A 25,268-nucleotide genomic window follows, 5' to 3' on the forward strand; every position below is an offset into this window, starting at 1 on the left:
ACAGACAGCAAAGGCGGGTTATTAAAACGTGCATATGATTGGTGCGGTATTAACAAAAGATCGTGCAACTGAAATATAAAAGCATAGCTGACAATTGAGTTGAAATGCTAACTCTCTTCAACTGAATTCCATATGTGAAACTGCCATAACATTCATTATATATATATATATATTACTTAGTTTTAACACTTTTACGAATTTTAACACGTTCGGTTGAATTTTATTGCTGCCTTGGGAAATCGAACTCATGCACATCTAATTAATAACAATAGTTTTTAGTTAGACTCTGTGTTTGTCCATGCAACATATGGTTTTGTTTCGGTCTATACAGCATAGTTTCTGTATGAGGGGACATGTGATTCATTAATTAGTGTGTTTTTATCCCAGTTGTCTCTAATTGCACTATTTGTTGAGAAATATATTACACAGACTGCTCATACCTTATTCACTGGCATAATAAAAGTATACTTGTTTTTATTGCCTCTGCAGTATAGTGACTGTTAAGGAGGGTGTGTTGTTTACCACCGCAAGGGAGTTACTATCTCCCAACATGAACTTGTTTAAGCTTTTTTTCATGTGTGAAGTATATGCGAAACTTTTATTGGTAACAGAAAACTAGCTCGGATGACAGTGATAATATAAAACCAGTTTTGATATGTATATAAAGTCAATATCAACAGTCCCTGATTACGAATGCGTGATGAAAGGGACAGGAAGATTTGGAGCTTCCCTGGAGAGCATTCGAAGTAAATACAATTAGCCACTGCTTTGAAATGAAACATATGAATAAGCAATATTTACTAATATTCATTAAGCGCCGAAATACGCAGGAAGCAAAGTTTGTGAACCAACACCAATGTGTGCATTTTTCCATTAAAATATAAAAAATAACAAAAAAGAAATAATAAAAGTTAAATACGTTTCTTTTAAAATAAAAAAATCTACTTAGTCTTAAAACATTTTAAATTTGTTTTCATTATTTCATGGCCCCCCTCAACAAAACCTATGGCCCCCAAGGGGGCCACGGCCCACAGTTTGGGAAGCGCTGATGTAGGTGATTGGTAGTAGAGGTTCTGTGTAGTGGAGATGGAGAGTTGTAGAGTAGGTGTCCTCCCGCAATGAGTCTTCGGACTCATATATAGTTGATATATAGTTTAATTGTGGCTAGGAGCTGATATTTATTAAGCACTCTATATTTTTTAGCATGTGCTGTCATGAATGTATGTTATGGTAACAGTTTTGCTTTGGTCTCATATTTATTGAGCAATGAAGGGTATTTCAGGGAATATTTAGCATTTTTTCTAATTTTTGGAGATTATGGCCATTGGCTAAAAAAGTGTGGCACAGGTGAGCGAGTTCAGTATAAAAGTATTATCATAGGAACAGATAACTAGCTCTGTGAATTAGTGTTTTTAGAATACTATATTGTTGAGCTGGATGATGGTGTGATTATTTGTGCAACTATCTTTCAGTATATGTGGGTTTTCTGTAAATAGAAAAGATATTGAACCATTAGGAAGACACGACTGCCAGCACATAAGCCTTTCTTTCTGTTTGAGAATTCTTCGCAGAGATTATATCATACATAAAGCACAGAATTTTAGTAAGTGGAAGTTAAAATTGGCACAGCAGCTGAAAGGTTAGTGTTCGTAAAAGGCGCTGAGACACTAATACAATACCAAACTATGTCAAAGTTGAAAGCAAATTTCATTTGGTTGAGGCCCAACGTATTTATGAACAGGTTAGCCTGGCACTACTTATGCAAAACTGTCAGGTGTGTGATATTTTAAATCCTGAACTGGACCAGAGATGCTGAATCCTCAGCATCTCTGGAGCAACAGCAGCAAAAATGTCAAAAGTTTTCTGGATTGGATATTTATGATTCTTTTAGTTTGTTTATTTTGCAATTACTTTGCCATTTCTTCATCATTCTTCTACATTTCATCTATTAAAATATTAGTGGCATTGATATTTCACAGAAGGTGATATCTATTCCTTATGTACAGGCTAAAGTGTGTTCCTCTAAATTCAAGTTCCTGCTTAATATATTAATAATCCAGGTTCTCCAAGTGCATCCCCTTAGATCTTGCAGTTGACTCATTTATAGCTCCCATTATTTATGACTGTCCTTTTGCTTTTGAGTCTGGTTGCAGGATGAAAAACATGAATTTCCTGGAGGAAGACCAAACCCATCTTCAGTTGAAAAAGCCATTTTACTTCAGATAAATATTTCTAATGATGATAATTACCCCTGGGAAAAATTCTTGTCAATGATATTTACAGAATGTATATCATATTGTTCTTATATTTGACTTTTATTTTCAACTCTTTCGCTCTTTTCCAAATTGATTATGTTCATCCATATTTTACCCAAGCAAAACTGTTCTCTGTTTATAATTAATTTAGTTCTGAAGATACTTATATTCTTCAACTTCACTTCAGCCTGCTTGTTGTCTCACATAATGTACAGCACTTCGTTTTTGTCATACATCTTGCATGGTGAGAGCAACTTCCTGGACTGATTTTAGCCTTTATTGAGGTCTTATTAGTGAAGATAATGAGAACTCAAAGGCTGAAGATATATTTCTGATATAGCAAAATAGTATTTTGCCATGTTATTTCACTGCTACAGATTATTGGTGATCTCATTAAAAATAAGCATTTTTGATGTTTCACTATGGAGAAATAATTGCCTTAGCAAAATATCTTGTAGTCTTTAATCTTTTTTTTTTTTGTTTTGTTTTCATTCTCAGAACAGGGAAGATTCTACAGGAATGGATGCATGGTTATCCCATTGCACAAGGGTGCACAAAGACTGATGTATCCAACTATCGATCAATATCATGTGCTAAAACAGCTGAACTGGCTATTCCTTTGACCAGGTTATATAATTTGAGTTTTAGAACAGGGAAGATTCTGCAAGAATGGAAAGAATGTATGGTAATCCCATTGCACAAGGGTGGTGCAAAGACCAATGCATCCAACTATCGACCAATCAGTATCTCAGGAGTGGTGGTGAAGATTTTGGAAAAATAGGTTGACAGGGAAGATTATGTTTTAGCAACTTGCTCACATTCAATAATAATGTTACCTTTAGCTAGACAAGAGGAATGGATATACCATGATACTTTTGGATTTTGTTAAGGCTTTTGACAGAATACAGTATGGAAGACTTGCATAAATTGAAGAATATGGTTTGTATTATAAACTATTGACATGGATAAGAGGATGGCTAACTGACAGATATCAAAAAGTGGTATACAAGGGATGTGAGTGCAAGATTTAAGGTAACTATACTCTTTTTCAGGTTATCTTGGAAGTAAAGAAATATACTACAGGCCGTACTGCTTCTGAAAGTAGTGGGGTATTAATTCGCTGTTACTATGGCAACTGGTGTCAGAGACCACATGATAGATAATTTCATTTTCCAAAAATAAGTTCCCTGTAACAATTTAATGGTACGAAACATATAATTTTAGCATTGGCAAGTAAGGAAGTAGTAAAATAAAGTAAAATTTAGTACGAATGGTAAGAAAAGCTAGAAATGTAGCTTATTCTGCTACTTCTAAGATAACCTGAAAAAGAGTATAGTGGTGTACCTCAAGGATCAGTCCTTGGGAAGGATTTGACAGGCGACATATGATTTGCTGATGATGCAAAAATAAGTAGGCTAACCAGGAATGCTGCTAATATTCAGTACTTGCAGGATGATTTGACTAGGCTGGAATTGTGGGCATGGGAAAGTGGATGTCAGTAAATGCAAAGTCGTGCACTTTGGTGTGATTATATATCCAATGTCATATTATATTCGTGGGATTATGCTAGAAGAAACTGATAAGGCTAAAGATCTTGGAGTGTTAGTAGATAGTAAGTTAAAAGTTCAGGGGCCATGTAGCAAATATAACTCAAAAGATAATTGCAGTGTGCTGAAATAAACTTTAACATGTAAAGATAAGGATGTCATTTTACCTCTTTATAAGGTCTTGATAAGTTCTACTTGAACTGTTGTGCTCAGGTCTGGTTTTCGTTGTGATTCTGATACAGTGGGGAGAGAGTGCAAAGGAAAATGTTAAAAATGATATCAGGAATGTGGAATACTGATTATGAAGACATTTAGAATTTAAAGACTGCAGATACTAGCAAACAGGAGAAAGAAGGGTGATATGATTGAGGGATTTCAGTTGATGGAATTTTTCATGCTATTGAGGATGGGAAAAGGACAATAGGGCATCCTTGGAAGCTAAGAATGAATTCCACTACAAAGGGGGAGTTAAATTTTTCTCTCATAGGGTGGTGCATGATTGGATTGGATTGGATGTGGTATGTGCAAGCAGTGTGAATGAATTCATGAATAAGTGTGATAGCTGGTGCATGTAGTGTTTGGCCTCTCTTCATGAGTCTCTGACTCCTTAGAGATCTCTCTTAATAATAATATTGAAGTAATTTAATATTATTCGTTTCTTTTATAGGTAGGAGTCAGAGGTGAAAATATTGTAGTATTAGCTGTTGAAAAGAAATCTGTAGCTAAATTGCAAGAAGAAAGGACAGTTAGAAAAATCTGCTTACTGGATGACCATGTAGTGATGGCATTTGCAGGTAATTGTTTTATTTCACCACCTAGATACGAAGCAATTTAACTTATGGGGGTGTTAACCTTTGTCTATATCCAACATTTTAGGTTAAAATTAGTTATGGAGAGTAAGTTAACTATATTTGCATATACTTTTATGTTTACTAGTTAGACTGTTTCAGATTCATACCTATGATGGTGCATTGACTTCAAAGATTGTTAAATTGTGAATGAATACAATTCACTAAGGAATGTTTCATTCATAATTTGACAAGTTAAAACCCTTGAAAAGGATATGCTTGTATTTTAGTAGTTGTATATAGCCTGACAAATATTGGATACCGTAATTAGTGTAAAACTTGTAAATATTCCCATGTAAAATACCTACTAAATTGTATGTTAGACAATGAATTTGTTATATACATATCTTCTGTTAGAATTGATATAAAAGAATTACTGTGTAAATTGCATATAACCAACTGAGATTATAAGGTCAAAGCACACGGGCAAGACACCGGATTAGTAAGTTGCCTCAAGCAGTCACGTGCAGATACGGCACGTGGTGACCTAAGTTTTCAGGGAAGATGCTACGAAAAGGCAAGACCCACAAGTGCAAAGGAATAACTTGTCGGGTGAAAATTTAGGGTTACAAGGAGTCCCAGTAGGGGTTGATATAAAAGGGCTGGACCCCCCCCCCCCCCCCCAAAAAAAAAAAAAAGCTTTTTGTTCTGGAGTCTCTCTTCTCTCTCAGTGGCAGAAGTTGGAGGTGTCAGGTCATGATTAGAGGGATCACGGATTCTGAGCCCTATAATGAACGAATAGAGGATTCTCGAAACAACGGGCAACTCCCGGAAAAGATAGTGGCCAGGTACCTTATCGATGCAGACTCGCCTCACACTAAGAATATTCTAAGCATAGATGATCGGTATGCAGACTCCATGAGGCCCAACCTAAGCTGACAGGAATTTTAGCCTTACCATAGAGGGAAGAAAATGTTTGGAAGGAAAGGAATCCAAGAATCGAAAAGACAAGCATGAGGAATCCTCGAGTTCAGTATAGTAAACCTTTAATCAAGTAATGTGTGAGAGGGAGGTAATTGTAACTTAAGTATCATAGACCTTCATAAAGTTTTGAGACTATCAAAAATTAAGACAGAACTGTGATATTTTAATTGTAGTCAGTGAGCAATATGTGCTATGTATTATAATTGTACTTGTGTTGATTGCTAGCTATATTTAAGAGCTGTAGAGATGTCTAATCCAGACAGCTTGATTAACACCTAAAAGTCATTATTGGTTTTATAATCTAAGAATGCGAGCTTGGAATCTTTGAACATAATGTTTTTGTAATATTAATTACTGTGTGATATATATTGATTAACTTTACTTTGTAATCTAGTAGTACAGTGATGATTGAAAGTTCTTTATTCTATATGATGATCATTATGTTAAATAAACCTTTTGCTCTTATTAATTTGGTTACCTGTGTCTAAGAATCTGATGCACCACAAGGGGCTGAAGTATATAATAGTAAGACAAAGACAGACACATTATAGGTACTGCTGAGATAGCAGCACCTATAATGTGTCTGTCTTTTTTATTCAAGAGATATTTAAGTAAAGGAGTTAAACCATATTAAGTAAATATTACAACGATGACACATTATAACAAGATCAACATCTGTTTTGCCAGAGAATGAAGCTCAATTATAATAAAAAAAAAAAAATAATAAATAAAAAAAATAGACTGTAAACGTATATAAATCTATAAAATGGATACAATTCTGTATGTTCTCTCTCTTTCTCTCTCTCTCTCTCTCTCTCTCTGACAGTTATGTGTAGTTATATTTCAGTTAGTAAAAATTAATTTCTTACTATCCTATATATCTAACTCTAAAATTTTTACAAATACAGATTCTATATGGCCATTCTGGAATTGTCTAATATTTTTATTTTGTTATTTAAGAAAAGTGGCATTTCTTTCTGATTTGTGTGCTATATTATTTTATTTGTTCCTTTTAAAATTACCGTTTTATTAAATTTAGGGAAAGTTATTTTATTTTGCATTTTCACTTGGTTACATTGTTAGGTGACTTTCTTGTCTTTTATAAAATCATTTTGTAATGAGTGTATTTTTGTTCAGTACAATTTTTATAAATTTGAATTATGAATATTTAAAATTTAATTCATTATGCTTTGGCCATTTATTTGGTACTTCAGCAAAAATCATGTTTCACTGCATCCCTGCTTGTGATTAATAGTATATGATTAATAGTTGTTCAGAGGAGCATCCTGGAGTGAAAATGAAAACTAGTTTCTTAGATACTGATAAGCAGTACCTGTAATATATTTGCTAGGAAAGGTTATGCTATGCCATGAAGAGAGATGCCATTTTATTGAGAGCTTTGGATATTAAGAAGTAAAAAGGAAGATGGAATAAGAAGTATTCCATCTTCCTAATGTTAAGGTTATTGTACCTCTTCCACTGAAGACTGGTTGTGAAAGAATCAGAAACAACTACACTGACTTATTATAGCAAATACAGCAATAGTTTTCTCATAGATACTGTTAGCACTACCATGCTAACAGTGCCTATCATATTTGCAGAATACACTTTGGTAGGTGTATTCTGAAAGTGATTGTCCTTTTGTGGTACAGAGTTCATCAAATAACAAAGAGGAGTGTATTTTCTATTATCAGGTATATATAAATATGCTGTCCACACAAATGACAGGGGACATCCTTGTAACATAATGATAGTGCTGCATGTGTGTAACGTAATCAGTAGAAAGAAGGGATCTGTTATTGTGTTTCTTGAAGAGTTTGAAATTGTATTTATTAGCAAAAATTATACAGAGAAGGCTATTCCAAAGAACAAAGATAGCTGGAATGAAAGAAGAGGGTGAGAAGTGCAACTGTGTTGACTAACAGTTACTTGTGTTCTTAGAGGAATGGTGGTGAGATACATCATCCATGAAAGTTTTTATAATAAAGACAATGCATAAACAGAGCATGTATGAGAAAGTAATAGGGGGATAGGAGCATCATCTATTAAGCAGACTGTCCTCTTCTGAATGGCCATAGACTCCATTCCTCTTCAGGATATTCTGAGGTAGGTTCTTAGAGCATAATCTCGAATGTTAGAACCATATTCTAATGATGGACACATTTGGGATTTATAAAGAGTTTTGCAAGAAAGAATAGTGTTTTCAATAAAAAAAAAAATTGGGGGGGGGGAGCCTGTCTGATTTTCCAAGAAATTAGACAGGCTTGCATTTTGGTTTATCTACTCCCTCCCTTTGGGAAATAAAAGAAGTTAGCAGATTATAAATAAGGAGCAAATCTCTGGTTATATCATCATCAAATCCCTGACATGTACCCTCAAGGGGTGTACAGGATAATATGATAGTACTAGATGAAGAACTTGCATCATTACTAACGCCTATCGACAGTTTTTCTCCAAATCAATCTGTTATCTTTCAAGACTCCAACATTATCAGATATTTCTTCCTGGGTCTTTTTCCTACCAACCTGGTAGAGAACACTTGATTTGCTAATCTTTTCTCTCCCATTCTGTTTAAGTGACCATACCACCTGAGATTAGCCCTGCTAACACATTCCTGGATGCTAACAATGTCAAGTTCTTTCCTAATATATTCGTTTTTAATATGATATGATGCCATCATATCATATTAAATTCATATATTCAGGATTCTCATATCTGTGGTCTCTAGTCTTTGGTCAAGTGTTTTATTTCTAACCCAGCTCTCAGATCCATAAGTTAAAATTGGTTTGAACACTGTCTTGTATACAGCTGATTTAGTATTTTGACTAATTTCTCTCTTATTCCATATAAATTTATTCAGTTGACTTCCCTATCATACTGCCTTTATTAATTCTGTTGTCTATTTCCATATTTAATTTACCATCTTCACTAAAAATTGTGTCTAAGTAGCTGAAATGTTTTACTTGTTCTATAGGTTCGCCATTCATGATACAGTTGATATTTTTAATGCTTCTGCCTATTTGCATTGTCTTTGTCATGTTATTGCTGATTTTCATACCAAATTTATTACATCGGTTATTCAATGTAGTCAGGGAATCTTGCAGACTTGTACTGGATTTATTTAGAAGTATAACATCATCCACATAAAGCAAAGAGCTGACATTAACATCTCCAATTTTGATATCAGGTTTAATATCGCTTTCTTTCATAATGTGATCCATATAGATAATGAATAACAGAGGGGATAATGTACATCCTTGTGTGACACCAGATTTAACATCAAACCATCTTCCTATACTTCCTTCAATTCTAACTGCTGACTTACAACTCAAAGAATGAATATTACTTGATATAATGCCCCATTGACACCATATAACTAGTGTTTTGAATAGCTTTTCATTTCTCTTGGCACCTTGTCATATGCCTTTTATATACAGAAGTTAAATACAGGTCTTTGTTACATTATCTTCCTTGTTGAAGGCTAGAAAGAGTTCCATGTTTGATCCTAGGAGCAAGGTTTCTGCAGCATCTAATCCTTACCCCATACATGTGCAAAATGTTTACCTTTCATGGGTGGGAGTCACATTAAAAAAATAAAAATAAAAATTCCCATAATACTGCCATTAATTGCACTTATGTACATACAAACATTCTTCTTATATATTAAGCCCAAAATTTTTTTGCTATGGAATGCTAGGGATTGGTTAATACACTCTGCCATATTAATATAAGGGAAAAGAAAAAAACAAACCTGTGGGTTACATGCATCTTAAATGTATGGTCTGTGTCTGGGTAAAATCCAACTGTAACTCTGAGTTGTTGCTTTTTTTTTTTTTTTTTTTTTTTTGAGGAGGAAATTTTTTTCACAAACTCACTTGTAAACATAGAATGCAACAAGAACTGCTCTCAATGATGAGACACAGATGTCCATTGACTCCTTTCTGCTCAGAAAGAAGTCCACGGACATCCCCATGGGCAAGTTGCATGTTTGTAGCCAGTATAAATTGGAGGAATATGATGCTTCCAAGTCAGTACAACTGTGTCCAGGTGAAATGGCTAGGAGAAGGGAACTAACTAAAAGTTAAAACAGGTGTTGTGATAGGATGCCACGTTGTAGGCCTATCTGTTCAGCAAATTGTTGACAAATTGGCCCATTTGTCAACAATTTGCTGAACATTCAGTGATGTTCAGCAAATTTGAACCCTATTGAACATCTGTGGGATGAACTGGAGTGTTAGGTGAGGTCAAAGGATGTCTGCTCCATAACAGTCTAGGACCTCATTTCATGTCTACAGGAAGAATGATCCAAAATTCAGATTGATCGTTATCGTACACTTGTGGAAAGTATCCTCCCCATTGGGTTGCTACAGTCATCACAGTGAAAAGAGTTCCTACATCTTGATTAAGGTTGGCACCTTGGTTATTTGTTCCTCACACTATGGTGTCCACTGACTTCTTTCCAAGCAGTGTATATTGCTTAATAAAACATCCATATCCGGGAGCTTGGCAATGCTCTCAGCTGTGACAATTGGATCTTGCCAACTAGCAAATAGCTTAAAAGACAAAATATATGATATTTTTTATTTAATGAAGTAACTTTCTAAACAGAATCTTTTTTTTTTTTAATTTTAAGAAAGCCCAGAAAAATATGCACATAAAGAGCTGTTCCAGTAACAAAAATTATCATACATTTTCCAAAAAGTCAATGTGTTTGTTGTTCTTCCTGTTCTTATTTATTGACTTCTCCTTAAACTGGTTCTTACACACACACAAAAAAAAAAAAAAAAAATGTTCTCCAAAAAATGACATATCACCATTAGATTTTATGGATAGAACGCCTTACTTGAGACATGGCATTAAAAAAAGGGGTGGGGGAAGTCTGGTTTTTTTTTTTTTTTTTTTTTTTTTTTTTTTTTTTTTTTTTTGTGTGTGTGTGTGTGTGTGTGTGTGAGTGGGATTTTGCATAATTTGTAAAAGGGCAGAAACTTCTTCTATTGCATCAGTCTTATGACTGGTAGATCAGCAGCATTTCATTTCCTTCCATTCTTCTCTTCTGTTTGCTTTCCTCTTTGGGCAGAAACATTTTTTGAATAATTTTCCATATATCATGAATTAAAATCCATTATTTCTAAATGAAATTTTATATCATATCATCATCATGTAGCTTCCTCAATGCGAGGATGTAGCACGTTGTCCTACCAGTCCTTTCTGTTGGCAGCACTTCTTCTTCCGCAGAGGTACTACATAGAATGAACACAAAAATCTTTATTGCAGAAAATGATCCAGAGAAAGATGAGACTGGCAGGACATATATTGAGGGGATCAGCAGGATAGAGGACACCCACAGTTATAGAAAGAAAGATTATGGGAAGAGGATCAAGAAGTAAAAAAAGAAGGACATGGGTTGATGATATAAGATCATGGACAGGATCATGTGATCTTATATCATCAACCCATGTCCTTTTTTTTTACCTCTTGATCCTCTTCCCATAATCTTTCTTTTTATAACAATGAGTGTCCTCTGTCCTGACAGTCTCGTCTTTCTTTGGATCATTTCCTGCAATGAAGATTTCTGTTTTCATTCTCTGTAGTACCTCTGCATTTGTCATGTGCTCTGTCCATGAGATTTTCAGGGCTCTTCTGTAGCACCACAACTCTTCAACTCTCTCTGCCTGTTGTTTTACTCTCTTCTTCAGTACCCAGGTCTTACTTCCATATGTGAAAACTGTCCAAACTAATGTTCTTATCATTTTCTTCTTTGTCTATACCCACGGAACCTCTGAGCAAATCTTTATTTTTCCAGAATGCATCATTAGCTATGCCAGTTCTTATTTTTATTTCTTTATTTTGTTTTCGTCTGCAGTAAAGTAGGTACCTAAATATTTGTATTCCATTGTATGCTCAATTTTTATATTGTTTATGAATATTTCTGGCTAGGATCTATTTTCTTTTGAAACTCTCCTAAATTTGGTCTTTTTTACATTTAAATGTAGGCCAAAATCTTTACCTTCTTCAATTAGTAGGTGCAGTAATTTGATTAATTTGTTTCGTTGTCTGCAATTAGAGCATTGAGATTGTTGTATTTCATACCATTGATACTGATTCCTATATTTTGTTTTTCAGTCTTTTTCATTGTAGATATTAAATGGATTTGGTGAAAGGATGCAGTCCTGTCATATGTTAATTATATCATATATTAAACAGTATTTTTAATATACTCCAAAAATAGTATATTAATATTTTAGAGTAAATAAATAGAAATAAACTATCTAGCATTTTTGCCAAAGAAAGTAGGTCTGGTCTATACCCCCCTCACCTTCATATTTATATGTGTTCTACAGTCCATTTTTCTGAGTTGCAGGTATAAAATAAAAAAAAAATAACTTTTTTTTTTTCCCAAAAGGGAAAATCCTATTAATTTGTTTCTCTGTTATTAGCTTGGTCTTCAGTATGGTCAGACATTACATTTCATTCTTCTAAGGCAGTTTTTACTAAATGGCTTAAGGAAATTATAACGTATACTAGGGTATACATTAAAATAAATTTTAATACACTTCCAATATTTCAGCAACGTCACGTTGTCATTTACACAGGAACTTAAAAGCAAGACACGTGCACACAAGCACAACAAACAGTAAATGAAGACGAAGCAGGAAGCCATTCTTTCTCCTAAAAGTCTTGATGGTGCCCCCTAGTGGGCAATGTTGGTATTTTGGGGCGATTGGGCTGAAAGTCTTCTGATGTAGGTTTCCCAAATTTGGGGCAGTCTCATGCAACCAAATTTGTTGAGGTTTGGATTGTTTCTTAGGGCTGAGGCTGATTCTATGAAAAGCCTTTCGTAGTTGAATTTACTATGGTGTATTATCGTGGCTTTCTTCCACCGTATTCTATGGCGGGTATCCAGTGCATGGTCTGCAAGACCAGAGTGGCTGTATTGGTGAAACCGGATGTAGTCCTTGTATTCTGAAATTAGCTGTCCTGCCTGTTTGGCCAAAGTAGGACAGCTTACAGCTGCAAGGGACCTGGTATACACCAGGTAGGTCTGGGGGGAGAGGTTGGTCTTTAGTAGAGCGGATAAGGGATGACAATTTTTTATATGGTCTGTAACAAGAAGTTAAGTCATGTTTTTTTAGAATTTTTGTAATTTTTTCCGAGGTGCCTTGGATATAGGGTATGGTGATGGATTTAGAGTAATCCTTGTTGTGAGGGGGGGGGGGGTTGTGGTTTATTGGTTTCAATATATTTTGGATTTTTTTGGGGGGGGGGGTAGCCATTGGCTGAGAATGTGGTTTAGTTCTGTGGTTAGGGCATTGTCATTTGAATAGATAAGTTTAGCCCTGTTGTGTAGTGTCTTAATGACTCCATATTGTTGTGAGGGGGGGGGGGGTTATTGGTGAATGTATCTGTCTGTATGGGTGGGTTTTCTATAGACTGAGAAAACCAAGGTTCCATCAGGCTGGCAGGTGACTAGTGTGTCTAAGAAAGGAAGGCAGTTGTTTTTTTTTCTTCTTCCAGGGTGAATTTGATTCTGGGGTGTGTTAGGAAGGAGAGGAGTGCATCGGAGCCATGTGGCCAAATAGCGAACACATCATCAACATAGCAAAGCCATATGGTTGGTTTTTGTGGGGCAGAGTTTAAGGCTTTCTCTTCAAAGTCTCCATATAAAAGTTGGCCAAGGGTGGGGGGAGTGGAGAACTCATGGCTGTCCCCCCTATTTGTTTGTAGAATTTTCCTTGCCAAACAAATAGCCTGAGTTCATTGTGAACTGAAATAGGGCTATGATATCGGGAGGAATAGCTCTAAGCATTCTTTGAGTGAGACATTTGTGAATAAGTAGGAGACATCAAAACTGACCATTACATCAGTGTGTTTGAGTGTAAGGTTTTCTATGCTGGCTTTGAAGTGGGCTGAGTTTTTTATGTGTGAAGGTGTGTTGCCAGTATAGTGTATGAGAGCTTTGGCCAAATGTTTAGCTAGTTTGTATGTGAGGGAATCAATGCCATCCACTATGGGACATAATGGCACATTTTCCTTATGTATTTTTGGGAGTCCATAAATACGGGGGGGGGGGGGGTATGGAGTTAAATGGTTTTAATTTGTTAGTGACTTCTACAGGCCAAGAAGTGACCTTCTTAATGAGCCTGTGGAGTTTTCTAATTTTTGAGTTGGTGGGATTGTACTCGATAGGGAGGTAAGTAGCCCGATCTATAGAGCATTCAGCTTATCTGTGTAATCCTTTTGGTTAAGCAATACTGAGGCGTTCCCTTTATCCGCTTTGGTGATTATTATTTCCTTGTTTTTCTTTAATTCTAGTAGAGATTTAATTTCCTTACTGGGCATGTTAGTTTTTGGTGGTTTTGCTTTGGTCAGAACACAAGCCACATCCAGTCTAATATCGTTGGCGACGTGGTTTGGAAGGTGTCGTATCCCGCGTTCAATTCGTATCATAATATCTTCAGCAGGTATTGTTCTGAGTGCAATGGCGAAGTTGTGGCCATGTGAGAGAGCATCGGGTGCTTCAGGTTTCACCCTAACTGGCAAAAGGTTAGTTTCATCAGTTAGAGGGGACAGCCATGGGTTCTCTACTCTCCCCACCCTTGGCCAACTTTTATATGGAGACTTTTGAAGAGAAAGCCTTAAACTCTGCCCCACAAAAACCAACCATGTGGCTTTGTTATGTTGATGATGTGTTCGCTATTTGGCCACATGGCTCCGATGCACTCCTCTCTTTCCTAACACACTTAAACAACCAACACCCCAGAATCAAATTCACCCTGGAAGAAGAAAAAAACAACTGCCTTCCTTTCTTAGACACACTAGTCACCCACCAGCCTGATGGAACCTTGGTTTTCTCAGTCTATAGAAAACCCACCCATACAGACAGATACGTTCACCAACAATTCCCCCCCCCCAAAAAAAATAATAATAATATGGAGTCATTAAGACACTACACAACAGGGCTAAACTTATCTGGAATTATCAAATGACAATGCTCTAACCACAGAACTAAACCACATTCTCAGCCAATGGCTATCCCCTCAAAAAAATCCAAAAAATATTGAAACCAATAAACCACAACCCCCTCCCCTCACAACAAGGATTACTCTAAATCCATCACCATACCCTATATCCGAGGCACCTCGGAAAAAATTACAAAAATCCTAAAAAAACATGACTTAATTGTGTGGAATTTTTTCTTGACTATTATGTATAAGACTTTTTTTATATAATGTTCGTCAAGTAGCTTTATTTTATCGTCCTACATGTTTCGCCAATGTTTCTATCGGCATCTTCAGGGAATACAAACTAGTAAGCTATATGAAGGTAACAGACTAGGTTATAACTGATGGTTCTAATTCATACAAAAAATTAGTATTGAACGAGGCAATGCGCGTGTCTCGGGAACGTGATTTATTCGTTATGGCTCATGATGTAATTGTAATGAAAGTTCATTTCTTTGATGTTTAATGATCTGATTAAAGCTTTCCAAATTTCTGGTAAGGTTAGACCTTGATTCTTGTTTAGGTTTTCAGTTTTACGGGCGACTGTAGCTGCTTCCTTGAAGGTTCTTGAATGGTAGTTATCTTCTATATAGGGCATAAGGCTCTTATCCCACTCAATGTGATCGTTAGTAGAGACTAAATGGCAAGAAAGGCCTGAAATGTCTTGTCTGTTGTTTCTGACATATCCTATGTGTTATTTCTTTCTAAAGAAAGAACACATAGGATCTTGTCTGTTGTCAGAAACAACAGACAAGACATTTCAGGCCGCTCTACTTTGCAGCTGTAAGCTGTCCTACTTTGGCCAAACAGGCAGGACAGCTAATTTCAGAATGCAAGGACTACATCCGGTTTCACCAATACAGCCACTCTGGTCTTGCAGACCATGCACTGGATACCTTCCATAGAATACGGTGGAAGAAAGCCACGATAATACACCATAGTAAATTCAACTACGAAAGGCTTTTCATAGAATCAGCCTCAGCCCTAAGAAACAATCTAAACCTCAACAAATTTGGTTGCATGAGACTACCCCAAATTTGGTAAACCTACATCAGAAGACCTTCAGCGCAATTGCCCAAGAATACCAATATTGCCCGCTAGGGGGCACGATCAGGACTTTTAGGAGAAAGAATGGCTTCCTGCTTCGTCCTCATTTACTGTTTGTTGTGCTTGCATGCATGTGTCTTGTTTTTAAGTTCCTGTGAAAATGGCAACGTGACATTGCCGAAATATTGGAAGTGTATTAAAATTTATTTTAATGTCTATCCTAGTATACGTTGTAATTTCCTTAAGCTATTTAGTAAAAATGCATAACCAACGTCTAAGCCTTTCCACGAGAATTACTTCTAAGGCAGTGTTTCTCAAACTTCAGATATCCGTGTACCTCTTCTTAAGTTTTCATAATTACCAAATACCCTCTTATCAAAATAAATAAATAAAGTATATTTCCTTGTAAATGTGTATTTGATTTGAATTTATATGAACATATAAATTTAAATTTAGCAGAATAAAATTTATAAACATACTACAAATTTTTACTTAATTTAAATAATTTATCATCAATGAGAGAAGTGAAATTGCGTATGGTGGGATAAAATTTCAGCAAATTTTGGCTCTGTAGTTGTTTATTTCAATCTCAAATGCGGTTTGACATCTATAATGCAGTTTCTCTTCTTCGTCTTAATATCTACAAGGGTTCGAAAATCAAACATCATATAGACATCAACTTGGAAATGGAAAAATGAACCTTAGAATTTTATCCGTTAATTCAGGAAATTCCTTTGTATTTATAGCCAAAATATATAATTCCATAATATCTGAAACACATTCATTATATAGTTCTTAGTTTTAACACGTTCACGACTGGGTGGTGTCAAGCAAAACCATGTGTTGCACTGGCAACATATGGTTTTGCTTGAGTCTATACAGCAGTTTCTGTTGGAGGGGAGATTTGTTGAGAAATATATTACACAGGCTGCAAATGTCTCTGTACCTTATTCAATGATACAATAAAACTACTTGTTTTTCTTGCATCTTCAGTATAGTGACACTGTTGGGGAGGGCGTGTCGTTTACCATAGGGAGCGAGTTACTATCGCCAGGACATGAACGTTGTGGTGATAGTAATTCGCAATTTGAGTAGGAGAATTCATGCATAATATATAATTTATTGAGAAATATATACGTTTAAAATAATTCTTTTTATTCTTAATAATGATTCCACGCGTTAATGATGCATAGCCGAAAATTGTCTTCATGAAGTGGAGGGTTTCACATACCCTCTGAAGACCTTTTGCATACCCCTGGGGGTATGTGTACCACACTTTGAGAAACACTGTTCTAAGGCATCGTGGACTGTATCACTTCATTTAGATCTCGGGGTTTCAACTCTCTTGGCACCAACATCTATTTGTGTGCTATCTTTCCTCACCTGCTCTTGTTGAAAGTAATTTTATTACTTTTGACAATGCACAAGCAGAGTGAATCTTTGGTGGTAAGGTAACTTAAATAGTTACCTTACCACCAAAGATTCACTCTGCTTGTGTATTATCAAAAGTAATAAAATTCAAGAATTAAAAATGAACTCAGCATTATTAACCACCCAAATGGCCATGATCAAGTTTCTTCTAAGTTGTGCGTGTGCACACCAGCCAAAAAGGGAGTGCACATTCCTAGTAATTACACATACAAAATTTTTCCTTTCAGAATTTCTAATTTACAGTCAATGATTTTTTGAATGCAATTTTAAAACAAATTATATGATAAATCATGCTCCAATATTATTTTAACCATTCCAACTTGGTACACTCTAATCAGTTAGTTTTAGCTTACACAGTGCAGGCAAACTGATGTTGATGTCAGCAAGTTGCAGAGGCATATTTACTGGCCTGGTTGGCCAAGTGGTTAGCATATCCGCTCTCCAGCCAAAAGGCTGTGGATTAGAATCCTGCTATGGGCATGAATGTTTGTGATTGTCTGTGAAAATACTAGTGGTAATAGTGGGCAGTAGATGGTGTAAAAGTTTGTGGTAGTTGTAGTAGGTGGAGACAGTTGTAGAGTAGGTGCTCACCCCTCGATGAGTCCTTGGACTCCCTGGAGGTGTCACGTAATAATAATATTTGTTTAGCGTGTCTACTATCTAGATAGCACAGTCACTTGAACTCATGCAAATAATGATGGATTTTTGAACCTCTGCAGATTTAAGCAAATTAATTTAGTGCTTGCAATTTTACAAGTTATAGCTAGACAAAAAAAAATGACAATGTTAATATGAGAAATATTACATTTGTGCACACATTGAGTCTGAGACTGGAACTTGTGCAGAAAATATTTTTCATGCACACATGTGCTGGCAAAAATTAGAGGGAACATTGGTTTGAAGTGTAATATTAAAATTGCAATACTATCATGATCACAATGTGTTTGAGTGTGTGATTTTTGAGATGAAGAAACTACCATCATCCTGTACCTCCTTCAATTCTAACTGCTGCTTTACAGCTTAAATATGTATTACCTGATATGATGTTTCATTTACACCATATAACTGTAGCATTTTGAAGAATTTTCCTCTTGGCATCTCATCATATGTCTTTTCCAGATGAACAAAACTTAAATACAAACTATTGTTATATTCTCAAAATTTCTTAACAATTGCCTTAATGTGAAAATCTGATCCTGACAACCTCTGTTTGGCCTGAATCCAGCTTGTTCTTCATCAAGCTTCCCTTCCACAATTTTTCTAGGCTGTTTCTCAAGTATACTTGCCTAAATCTTACCAGGAACACTCAGTAGGGAAACACCCCTCTGTAATTTTCACATTCAGTTTTATTTCCCTTTTTATAGATAGGCACTATGAGATCTCTGCTCCAATCATCTAAAATTTGGCCTTCTGAATTATGCACTGCAACCACTGTAAAGCTTTTATACTTCCATATTTGAGCATTTCTGGTCAAATTTCACATTGGAGTATATGAAATACAGCCTTTCTGCATTTCAGAATTTTGATGACTTTTTCTACTTCAAATATGGATATACTCCTGACTGCATTCCTGTTGGTAGTTTCTTATCACTGTGCTGACACTGCTTATTTTATTTAGCAGTTTTTCAAAGTAATTTCTCCAGACATGTAGTATATCTTTATCTTCAGTTTTCATGTCACCTTTATCATTTCTGATTCCTTCTACAGTACTCTTTCCTCCATTTCTAAGCTTTTTCAATATCCTCCAGAATATTTTGCCACTTCCTGATGTTTATTCTTCCTGATACTGTTCTCATAGAACTTGTAAATTAAAGAAATATTGCACTATCTCTAGTTGTTTTTTTTTAATTCAAAGTTATGAAATTTGTTTGGATAGCAGCTCATTTTGTGTTTGAAAGATTTATCTAGAAGATAAAAAAAATTCTAAATTTTTAATTTAGAATTCCTGAGTTTTTGACCTAAATTTTTGATTTTAAACTCACTGCTCATCTTCCACTGACTTCTTGAAGTGAAACAAAATAAAACAAAAAATTATTACATAAATTTTAAAAGGCTGCCCATCTTATCTCCATATGGAACACCTCCATAATATTAAATACAGACCTACTAGACCTCCTAATGTTAAACCGTCGATGTAGCATAGTTACTTATATGTATCTATATGTGGGATATTTCAAAATTCATGTGTTAAGGCTTAAGTGGTCGTAGAAACTCATGTTTGAAGTTTAATGGAGTGAAACAACACTAGGAAAGGATTAAAAATAGTATTTAATTCTGTTATTTCATTTCAGTTATGGAAACATCATCAGGGAGTACAATATGAGACTTGTAAAACACACACACACAGATACAAAGGCAGCACATAACTAAATGAAGCATGAACGAAAGACTAGAGTCCTAACTAGGCAGCCTTGCCCCCTATGGACACATGTCGGTGGCTTAGAATGTAAGCTGGGATCAGTGTTTCCCATATTTGGGGAAGTTTTATGCAACCATATTTATTTAAATTAGGCGGATTTTTAAGAGCAGCAGCAGTTCTAAAAACAGTCTTTCTCTTCTAAATTTACTGTGATGGAGCATAATGGTTTTTTTCCAGTTGATTCTGTGAGCTGTATCCAAAGTGTGGTCTGCAAGGTCAGATTGACCATAGTCATGACTGCAGATGTACTATATTTTTTATTTTCTTCCATGTGGATAGTAGCTGATTTTCCTGTCTGTTCATAGTATGCTAACTTGAAGGAATGAGGAATTTTATATACACCTGGAACTGAGAGAGGATGGAGTTTGTTTAATGGAGCAGATGAGGGTAGTTAGTTTTAATTGTGACTTGAAGATGATACAAAGATTGTATATCTTTAAGATTCTGGATATTTTTTCTGATGTACATAGGATATGGGAGATGGTGATAGTATTACTAAAATCTTTCTGAAGAGAAGGTTGTGAATTGGGAGAAGGATTGATTATTTTTTTATTTTGTGGGAACTGTAGCCATTAAATAAAAAAGTGTGGTATATATGATTGAGTTCTGCTGCAAGAGAGAACGTATTGAAGCAAAGGTTACAGGCTCTGTGGATTTTATGACACTGTATTGTTTGAGAGGGAAGTATTATGGGAAAGTTTGTGAATGTTTGTCTGTGTGAGTTTGTTTCCTATATATTGAAAAGGATAGGTTACCATTAGGTAGGCAGGTGACCAAGGTGTCTAGAATGGCTGGACTATTATTAGTTTCCTTTTCCATAGTAAATTGGATTCTAGGATAAGACTATTGAGGTGACAGAGAAAAGTGTGTAATGTGTCTGGGCCATGAGACCAAATAGAAAACACATCAAAAACAACATCTGTATATTTTAACCAGATAGTTTGGGGGAGACTGAGTCAAGAGCTTGTTTTTCAAAATCTTACATAAAAAAATTGGCATGGGTGGGTGAGAGGGGGGAGACCCATAGAGGTGCCCTCTATCAGTTCATAAATTTTGTTCTTCCAAGGAAATAACCTGATTGAATAGCAAAGGGAAAGAAATCAGTGATATCAAGAGGAAAAATTTTTTTAAAGCAATAAGGTGTCATTTAAGGGAATGTTAGTGAACAATGAGGTGATGCTCAAACTTACTAGGATACTGATATCCTGGTTGCACAAAACTTCACAAAATATGGGAAACACTAATATTTTGAGATCCCAGCTTACATCCTAGGCCGCTGACAGGTGTCCATAGAGGCTGCCCACACCTAGTTAGTACTCTAGTCTTTCGTCCATTTGTTTCACTTAGTTTTGTGCTGCTTTTTTTGTGTGTGTGTGTTACGTCTTATATTGTATCCCTGACGATGTCTCTGTAACTGTGCTCTTTTACTAGTGCTGTTTCACTCATTTCAAAATTATGTATACATGCTTTAAGAATTTATACTTTGTGAATAATAATTTTAATGATTTTTTTTTTTTTTTTTTTTTTTTTTTTTTTTTTTTTTAAGCTAAAACACGTGCAATTTTTCTATAGTAAACCAAACTTAATGGGGGAAGCTCAAACTCTCCCCCTGCCCTCCTAATATGGATATATGACACTCTCTTCAACAATTCTACAAACTGTAAGGCACAAGTCGGTTGAAGCATTTTATATTTCTTACTGTGTTGCCTTCCCCATTTTCTCCAATGTTGCAGTTTGATACTTGATACTTATAGAAATCCTATCCTAATTTACACTCACGTGTAGACCTACACTTTTACTGTGTAGGTATTCAGAACCAAAATCCTATGGAATAGATTGGTTACTCCTTATTCCTGGAGGTGTCCTATGTCTGTAAAAGCAGGTGTTCACAGGGCCAGTTTGCTTGTTCTGGGGGACGAAAAGCTCAAGTTTCCAAGTGGGAAAAAAAACCCTACCTCTGTATGAGACCGGCTAACTCACCTTCCGTGAAAAGAGACCAGATAAAGTCTCTTTTGAAGAGTCTCTCCCAGACACATTCATGTCACTGATGGGAATCGAACCCAGATCTTTCCGACCGAAAGGCTTCATCTATACTGACTGAACTATGGAGGCTCACTTGTACAATTAAGTATCCTTATACAAAAAAAAAATCTAAAGATATGAGGTCTTAGAGATCTTGGAGGATATTCAAAAGGGATTGAGATTAGGATACCAATATCTTAATCTCAATCAGGTAAGCTGTATGCCTATCTTTAAGTTTTGGGAAGTGATCACTGTTTATTGTTTATATGTTTTTTTAATTAATTATACATCTATTCCACATCTCTGAATTCTAATAGTGTTTCCTCCTACTGTACAGCTGTGACTGAGATGCATGCTGTGTGACTTGTTCTTGTATTCAAAATTTAAGTGTTGTTAACATTTCTTCCGCCTTCTTCCTGAAAGAAGAGCTCATGAGGATTACCATTAAAATTTGTAATGTCATTTTTGTTGAATCATTTTAATGGCAAAATTTTAAAAAAAAATAATAAAATAAAATAAAAAAACAATGCAAGCACTAAAATGACTCCAAGATCTCTTGCAATAATATAAGAATACAGTTGTGAAATATACTCTTTTATGATAATAAACTAACTTAAGGAAAAACTTAATACTTTCAATATTTCAGCAAAATCAGTTTGGTCAAACTTACCATATGTCCTAAAATAGTGGACTGGGATGGGTGTTGTTGGGCTGATGCTTTCAGGATAAACGCTTACTGCATTTGAGGTAGTTTTTATACTCAGTATACTGAGAACTGTCTGTTAGGTGATTTTGGACAGTGAGATTCCGCTAAAGTGCAACCTTTTTAATTAACAAAAGTTACTTTTTGTCTTCTTTGACTTGTGTAGCAGAGCATCTAACAAAACAAGATATGAATAGAATGCAAGCAATGGAAAGGAAAGTTTTAAGGACAATGTTGGCAAAAACAAGGAAAGACAAAATAAGAAATAACGGACATTAGGAATAGTTTAGGGCTAAAAAGTGTTGAAGAAATCCTTGAAGTCTTGCTTTTAGTAGTTTGGACATCAATGAGAATGAACTTAGAAAGAATACCAAGAATGTATGAAATGAAATTTGAGAGACCAAGAGAAAGACTATGGAAAAGGTGAAGAGATGATCTAGAAAAGAGAAACCTGAACTGGCACAGTGTTCATGAAGGAAGAATAATTTGAGAGTATAAAAGAAATGGTGAGATTTGATCCACCTGACTTGACAGTTTCTGTCAGAACAGTTGTTGCTAAAGATTTTCCTTTAGATATTGTAAAATTATTCAGATTTCTCATAAATTCAGGTTACTTTTTGTAAAAACAACTTTTATAAACAGATACAAGGAACTACAATGAGGTCTCCTGTTTCCTCTACTCTAGCAAATTATTTTATGAAATGATTTGAACAACATATTCTCAACATTTATTTCTCTTTAGCCATCTATTTTGTACAGATATGTTGATGTTTTTGATATGTCTTCCTTATCTGAACTTCAAGGAATTAATTCAGTAAAGTGGGCTCTAATCCCACTAAATATATTGTTTTAATTTTGATCCTCTTGTTATATGATAATTCAGAGTAAATTAGGAAAGGTTTGTGTATAATTTTTTTTTTTCAAGTCCCTGTATATAATTCTAATTGTAATAAGTAATCCTAATATAATTCTTAAAAGGTTAATAGATAAAGCATTGTCTGGTAGACAGATATTTCACAATTAAAAATTTGCAAAAGTTGTTAGTGGTGAGATTTGTAATGATAGGGGCACGAAACTGAAAATACACTGACAGGATTCAAATGAACACTAAATTGTTGACGACACATTTAGAATTTTTTTGTTCTTTTTTCAGGTTTAACAGCTGATGCTAGAATACTCATTGATAGGGCAAGAGTAGAATGCCAGAGTCACAAATTAACAGTTGAAGATGCTGTTACACTGGAGTATATTACTCGTTTTATTGCACAGTTAAAGCAGGTATGAATAAATAAAAAAATCATAGCATGGTGTAGTATTTGTGTGGCAAAAGTTAATTCTTTATAAACACGAATTTATGTAGTATTATTATCATTAGTTTAAAAATAATAATAACAAGAATGCACAAGTATATATTTAAAACAAATGTGTTTTGCACTTTAGCCCGATTTTGATAAGAAAACAGTCAGTCAGTCAAATGCAATGACTGTGATTTATATAAATTCTGTTATGAACTAGGGATCACCTAAGGGTTGTGCTAGCTAACTATGAGGAGGCATCCACATAAACTGTAAGGCATAGGAAGAACAGGCCAGAATTTCCGATCCACTATCCATTTCTCACATTACTGTGGTGCACCCCATTATTATCTATCCATCAATGCTGTGAAAATGAGAATGAGCTGAAAATTTGGGACTTGCCCAAATTGTATTCTGTATTGACTTCAAACACATATACACACGATGGTACACTGATGTAATGATTATTGTAGCTGGAACATTGGTCAGTTACACAAGTCCCCCCTTCTGTTTTCATTAGGAAGGACAATGAAAAGTCAGCAGCTGGGACAACTGGATGGTGTCTATCTTAAATTCTGTTATGTTTAAACAATTTCAGACTCAATAAAATTGAGATATGCATCAATGTTAAAAGCATCCAAGGAGAGGGGATAAGCTAGCAGAGGAATTCTAGGAATACCATATCAACATAATTGGTGTTCCAAGGTGAAGACAACAAAAACAGGTGAAATTACTTCAAGTAACTAAGATTTTATATTTGGGTAGTAGTGATTAGGGAACAGAACAAGTAGCTGTAATACAAAATGCAGAATGAATATAAGTTTCATGAATGGTAAACAGTTTCAAATAGAGTGATACAGGCAAATTTCAAAATGGAAAAATAAACACTTATGAACCTGCAGATGGTTTCAGAAGGCAAGAAGTAGGAGAATCATTAGAGAGGACAGATAAAAAAGCGAAAACTGGTTCTTGTTGAAGACCAAAATAGCAGAATAAGAATTGAATCTTTATACATATAGACATTTTTTGAAAAAATTTGGGGAAAATAGCAAAGCTAAGCGTAATGATGTCAAGTACTAGCCAGATTTCTGTTCAAGACATAAGACATGGATATCGTTACTGACACCATATTTCAAATTAACAAACAACAATGTGCATAAATTCACATGGAGTTCATAGTATAAATCCCCAACAAAAGAACACAAATCACTGAATCAAAACAGCAATAAATGGAATTCACACAAAAAAATATCACTTTTAATGATTGGAAAAGACCACTAGGCTACTCAAAGAAAGACTGATATAAATTTGATTCTTAGTTATTTCTATCCTTTTTTTTTTTTTTTTTTTTTTTTTTTTTTTTTTTTTTTACCAGTTCTTGAGTTAGTCAATCACTGGCATGGGCAAGGGGATTTTTTTCATCCCAGTAACTCAAGAAAATTTGCCATAGAACTCGCAGTGTTTCATACAATAATATATAAGATTAGAGACCATTGAACAAATCTGAAAACAAACCCCAATTCAACATCACCAGAGTTAAAGATCGGTACTATCAACATAAGAAGCCTGAATGGCAAAGAAATGTAGCTAGCTGAGGAATTAGATAAGTACCAGATCGACATAATAGGGGTGACTGAAACAAAAAAGACAAAAACTGGTGAGATCTTTCTGAGCAATAAATACAAAATGTTATATTCAGGCAATGACAATCAAGGAAAAGAAGGGTTAGCCATAGTATTCAACTGGCAAGACTTCATATATCAGACTCAAATTAA

At 35.1% G+C, this 25,268-nt stretch overlaps 1 protein-coding gene across 3 annotated transcripts in view; it reads left to right on the plus strand.

Moving 5' to 3' along the window:
• Prosalpha4 (proteasome alpha4 subunit) overlaps window positions 1-25,268 on the plus strand; it is a 55,745-nt gene that overhangs the window by 6,892 nt on the left and 23,585 nt on the right. For all 3 annotated transcript variants that reach the window (XM_090407957.1, XM_090407960.1, XM_090407959.1), the window contains 2 exons: window positions 4,470-4,596; window positions 23,352-23,476. In XM_090407957.1, coding sequence (XP_090264083.1) covers window positions 4,470-4,596; window positions 23,352-23,476 — 252 coding nt within the window. The remainder of the gene's footprint in view (window positions 1-4,469; window positions 4,597-23,351; window positions 23,477-25,268) is intronic.

The sequence above is a fragment of the Typopeltis vanoorti genome, chromosome 18 (genome assembly GCF_054136105.1).
Source record: "Typopeltis vanoorti isolate ZY-2024b chromosome 18, IOZ_Tvanoo_1.0, whole genome shotgun sequence".
Taxonomy (NCBI): domain Eukaryota; kingdom Metazoa; phylum Arthropoda; class Arachnida; order Uropygi; family Thelyphonidae; genus Typopeltis; species Typopeltis vanoorti.